General features: G+C 45.0%; 1 protein-coding gene across 1 annotated transcript in view; it reads right to left on the bottom strand.

Annotated features, from left to right (window-relative positions):
• The window catches only part of ABLIM1 (actin binding LIM protein 1), a 303,758-nt gene extending 297,958 nt beyond the window's left edge, over positions 1-5,800 (bottom strand). Inside the window, exon 1 of the mRNA XM_023240969.2 lies at positions 5,593-5,800. Coding sequence (XP_023096737.1) covers positions 5,593-5,605 — 13 coding nt within the window. The 5' untranslated portion in view covers positions 5,606-5,800. The remainder of the gene's footprint in view (positions 1-5,592) is intronic.
• Between the last annotated feature and the right edge of the window lie 200 nt (positions 5,801-6,000).

Consider the following 6,000-nt stretch of genomic DNA (forward strand, 5'->3'; position numbering starts at 1 on the left):
GCTGCGTTCAGGGCCACTTTTGTATCACCATAAGACTCTCTCTACATATCCCGTGTTATCCCTCTTTCCCTCTGCACTCAGTATATCCTATTATAAGAATGTATGTATTTGTTTCTTCCACAAAACTGTGAGCTCCCTGAGGGTATATACTGGGTCCTATTTTCACCAATTGCTGGTACATAACAGGTGTTCAATAAATTGTGTTGAATGATTGAATAAAACCTATGTCCCTGACTTAAATAAATGAACAGATGGGGAGGCACTATGCATTTTTTTTAACTTTTTAAAAATGTTTATTTATTTTGAGAGAAAGAAGAGAGAGAGAGAGAGAGAGAGAGAGAGAGAGAGAGAGAGAGAGAGAGAATGCATGAACAGGGGAGGGGCAGAGAGAAAGGGAGAGAGAATCCCAAGCGGGCTCCATGCTGTCACTGCAGAGCCCGCTGTGGGGCTCAATCTCATGAACCGTGAGATCATGACCTGAGCCAAAGACCAAGAGTCCACGCTTAACCATCTGAGCTACCCAAGTGCCCCAATACATTTTTTCTTTACTGGATTTTTCTCTCAGTCTATTAAAGCTATGTCTACCTGCTAGCAAACAACACAAAGATATATTCATAGAAAATTCAGCTGTCTCCTCTCCTCACCCTTGCCTTTGAGGTAACCTTGGTGTATACTGTTCTATGGTATTCTCTATGCCCACAGAGCCCACACATTTGCACACATATGGATTTTTCTCAGTTTACAAAATTGGGATTCTGTATTGTATACACTTTATTCTAAAACTTACCCTTTTTCATTTGACAGTGTATCATGACCATCCCTCCAGACCAAACACATTATGGATCTAACTCGTTCTTTCTAATAGTTGCAAAACAGTCCATGGTATGAATGTACCATAACTTAGTCACTCATTCCCCAATGGATGGACATTCATAGTTCTTCCAGTTTTATGGAAGTTCTGAAAACAAAGATAATGATCTAGCATTTCTACAGCACACATAGGTTGAGGCATTTCCCTGCCCAGTGCAATGGACTCTATCCACACATACCTGCATCTTTTTTTTTCAAGACTCAAGCTTCTGAAAAGCCAGTGGGCTCATGAGTGATCTCTTACGTTACACTGCCATGTGTCTTGTACATACTACGTATTTAATATTTATTATATTTAACCAAATCTAATTAGAGAGAAACTTCCAGACAGTATGCACAGTATGTAATGCTTGCCATGCTTAATTTTGAGGATTTGGCAGGAAGAGAGTAAAAATAGGGAATTTTCATTTTTAACCTTATATATTTCTGTTTGAGTTTATATTACTTTATAACTTAAACATTTAGTATATCCATTAATTTGCTAATAGAAGGTATTTTGACGATATTAATATGTCACTAGTGAATCCTAATATATTACTTTCATAATTCATAAGCAGCTTTTTTCAAAACTTGCTGGATAATACAGAACCCTGACTTAGAGGAAACAAGCTCTAATTTAATAGCTGCCAAATCTGCCTATACATAAGAATTAACTGGGGGCTTATGAACCATTCAGATTCCCAGGCCCGGCCCTGACTATTCTGACTCAGTAGATCTGAAAAAGAGCCCTCATATCACGGTTAAGTATTCCAGGTGATTCCTGCTGTATTGTAATGGTTTTTAGAATTACCTGAGGAGCTTTTCACATACATGGATCTGGGTGCTCTGCCTTCAGAGTTTTTGAGCCATTAGATCTGGAATGAATCCTGGGAAACAACATTTTTAAATGATTGCCTAGACTATTCTCCCCAGTTTTGGAAATTCTACTCTAAGTGTTATAATTTCCTCTGGCCGGCAATCCAAAAATCAAAGATATGGAAGCTCCATTTCGGCCTGTAGTAGTAAAAATACAACACCAGATTAAAAATCTTTGATGAGGGGCGCCTGGGTGGCACAGTCGGTTAAGCGTCCGACTTCAGCCAGGTCACGATCTCGCAGTCCGTGAGTTCGAGCCCTGCGTCAGGCTCTGGGCTGATGGCTCGGAGCCTGGAGCCTGTTTCCGATTCTGTGTCTCCCTCTCTCTCTGCCTCTCCCCCCGTTCATGCTCTGTCTCTCTCTGTCCCAAAAATAAATTTAAAAAACGTTGAAAAAAAATTTTAAAAATAAAAAAAAAAATCTTTGATGAAAATATTCTAAAAGACTACAAGATGGGAATGTCTTAACTTGCTGTATCATGGAATTAAAGAATACTTTTTATTGTTAGTTTGAAAAGTGAATTAAATTTTAGGACTCTGTTTATATCTTTTTTTGCTTAAGTTTATGTATTTTGAGAGAGATAGAACATGAACAGGGAGCAGGCAGAGAGAGAAGGAGAGAAAGAATCCCAAGCGGGCTCCACACTGTCAGCACAGAGCCGGATGGAGGGCTTGATCTCAGGAACCAGGAGATCATGACCTGAGCTGAAACTGAGTCTGACGCTTAACTGATTGAGCCACCCAGGTGCCCCTAGGACTCCGTTTATATCTTAAAGACCAGATGAATTAAATAATGGTAACTTTCTCCCTAAAATTTTTTAATAAATTCACTTTTTTAATGAAATGCAACAGTTTTCAATGTTTAAAAAATATTCCCACCCCTACCATAACCTACAAGCCTAGATATTAGCAATAAGCAGATCATTTCTTAGATTAATGAAATTTATCTTTCCAAATATCTAACGACCTTCCTATTTATAAATTAGGTATTTAAATAGAGACATTAACCTTCTGACCCTGAAGCTTTAGCGCTTCTTTCAGGAGTACAGGTGAAAGTAGTTACTGAATTAGAAAACCATAGCAAAGCTCACAATTTTGACATCTCTTGTAAAAAATAAATGGCAAACAGACATTTTTCCACACCGGCTCAATTCAAAGTACTCTACTAGGTACTTTGCTAATCACTTAGAAGTGGTTTTGTTGTTGCTGTTGTTTTAGAAATTCACAAACACAAAAGTGTTTCATAAAAACATTAGAAAAGTCCTCAGTTATTGGCAATACGTAAGAAGTTCTGGTCCTCACAACTGAAGTAGGAGGAAACAGACTGGGAACAGCAAGTTAACAAGAGCAAGGATCAAGTGGCCTTGTCTCCTTCACTTCGTCATTACCAAATGCCCATGACAATGTTTCCAGATGCACTGGGAGTTCCAAGTTACTTACCAAGGCCATTTCCTTTAACTCTCAAGTACAGGGCATTTTCTCTCTTGGCAAATCAATGACTGGGATGTTTACTATAACATTCAAAGGACTAATAATGAAAAGACAGCAAAACAAAGCCATGTGATCAGAAGTCAGGCAGACCCGGACTGGAAATCAGGATCTGCCACTTAGCAACCGTTTGGGCTCAGGCAAGTTACAGACTCTTTCAAAACCTCACTTCCTTCATCTGTGAAATGGGGAGGTAATAACAGTGTCAACTTGATCTTGTTATTATGAAGCTTACATGATTTAATACATGCAAAGTATTTGGCACATGGTAATAATGCAATAACTGATATTAATTATCATGCGGTTTTGCCCCTGCAGTATTCTTAAGACTTTAAACTGTTTTCTTTTTTGTTTTGTTCTGAAATGTTTATTTATTTTTGAGAGAGCAAGAGTGGGGAAGGGTGATGGGGGGCAGGGACAGAGGCTCTGGTGCAGGCTCTTCGCTGACAGCAGTGAGCCCCACGTGGAGCTCGAACTCACGAGCCATGAAATCATGACCTGAGCGGAAGTCGGACGCTCAACCAGCTGAGCCACCTGGGCGCCCCAGCCTGTAAACTGTTAAATACAAAATTATCAACACAGTTTGAAAAGGAAACAAGACAACTGAGTGTCATGTCTACGACTACAAATCATCCTGCTTGAAACCAGGTTCAAGAAGAAATACTTGAGAAACATTGAGAAATATTTGAGCCCAACCCAGGGCTCTAGCCCTCTGAATCCCTGGGGTCATCCTCATTCATATCCTCAGATAAAGCACAGAGATCCTGAAATAAAAGGGCCAGAGACAAGGTAAAACTTCCACATGTGTGTGTTTGGGGTGGGGGGGCGGTACTTAATGAACTTCACAGTCCCTAGAACATAGCAGGTTCCCGGTAGTCACGTGGCACCTACAGTGTGCAAGGTACTATACTAAGGGGTTTGGGTGATGTAAAGCTGGATCAGAAGTGGACTCTGACCACAGAGAGCTTTTACACCTACGAGAGATATTCCTCACATGTTCCTTGTGGTACCGAAGACAGAGATCAGGACCAAAAGCCTCAGTGTTAGAACACAGTTCAGAGATTGTACAGCTGGAGTCACTTGAAACATCCCATATACACGCCCAGCCCCCTAATAATCATATCGGTCCCACCCTCTTTTTTTCCTTTAATCACAAATCATTAAGCAGGTAGTATCTCAGGGCCTCCTGTCGCCTCGGTAGCCCAGTATTTACAGATGTAAATTCTGTCATTACCACCAGGTGTGGAACCAACCAACCTTACTGCCAGATCAACAAAGACCAGTCTCCTTAAAAAGGAATTTAAGCGTTTGAAATTAGTCTATTCATTACATGCCCCAGAATGAACCCTCAAAAGCAACACGAAATTATCCAACAGATGTTACTGAATTCCTAAACTGTCCCCCTCCAAAAGCAGGGTTAACCCTTCAGAGTTGAAAAGAAAAGAAAAAGACACAAAAGCAAGTCTGCAATTCCTCTTATAAGCTTTAGGGCATCGAAAGGGGGTGGTCCTCATTGCTTTGCAAATACACTATCTAAAGATAATCAATATTTTCCTTAAGCGCTTATGGCAAAACCACCAAGTCCCTTCATTTTCATTGCTGGCAAAGTGCACAATGACTTGATCTCTTTAATATTTCACTCATAGTAGCAGCCACTGAGCTATGACTAACCCACTCTCCCCAGCATCACCACTGGCTCCAGATGGCAAGAAATACATTCCCTTCACTCCTGCCTGGAAAGCGATTTGGATTTTTTTTTTTTTTTTTTTACTTTCACCCAGTTTTACCTGCAGTGATTGTTTCACCCCCGAAAGAAAATGGGTGGCGGACGAAGATTAATGCTAAGAGAAGTACAGGTAGGGAATTTACTTTTTTTTTTTTTTTTTTTTTTTTAATGGGGTATAAGCACTGCAGCTTTAAATCATACTGCATCAAACCCTGGATTCCTTCCATAACCGAGCTGCAAAATGGTAACAAGAAAGGAGGAAAAAAATACCTCTTCCTCTCCCCTGGACAGCCCTTCAGGCGGCTCCCCAGCAGGACGGGCAACGGGAAGCCCATCCCCCACGCCCTCCCAGCCCCGCCTTACAGCTTGTACAGGTGAGCCAGGCACCGACCTCGGCCCTCAGGCTTTGCCCGCATCCGGGGATCAAGGTCAAGGGCGAGGGCTTCCTTCCACCCCCCTGCCCCCCCCCTCCTCCCGCCCCCAGCCACCCAGAGCCCACGGATCCGCTGCCAAAGTTTCAGGCCGGGTCGGGGCCGGCGCGGCTCCCGCAGCCCCCTCGCCCTTCCGCACCTGCCCGGCCCGCCCCGGTCCGCGCCCTGCCCCGCCGGGCCTGGCGCGGGGTCAGGAGACGGTGCCCACCTGGTCCCCACTCACCCCTTGCGGACATGGTTCAGGCGGCAGGAGCCGAAGCAGGGAGGGCAGAGGAGAGAGCCCGGCAGGGCGTGGGGAGGAAAATATCCTCGAGACGCACACCAGCGCGCCCTCGCCCGCCGCCCGCCGTGGGGAGGCGGCTGGCAGCGCGGGGACGCCGCCCGCAGGACACCTGGCCGCCCGCTGGGCGCAGCGCGGCGGGCGGGCGGGCGGGCGGGGACGCGGCGATCTCGGGGACCCGCCGCCGGGCGCGGCAACGCTGACAGCCAGCGGCCCGAGCTGGGCGGGGCCCGCCGCTCCGGCCTCCCCCGCCTCCCGGCCTCCCGGCCTCCCCCGCCTCCCCCGCCCCGGCCGGGCCCACCCGGTCCAGCGGCTGCGGCGCCGGGCGGGGCTTTTGTCCCCGGGCGAGGT

Source organism: Felis catus, chromosome D2, assembly GCF_018350175.1.
Source record: "Felis catus isolate Fca126 chromosome D2, F.catus_Fca126_mat1.0, whole genome shotgun sequence".
Taxonomy (NCBI): domain Eukaryota; kingdom Metazoa; phylum Chordata; class Mammalia; order Carnivora; family Felidae; genus Felis; species Felis catus.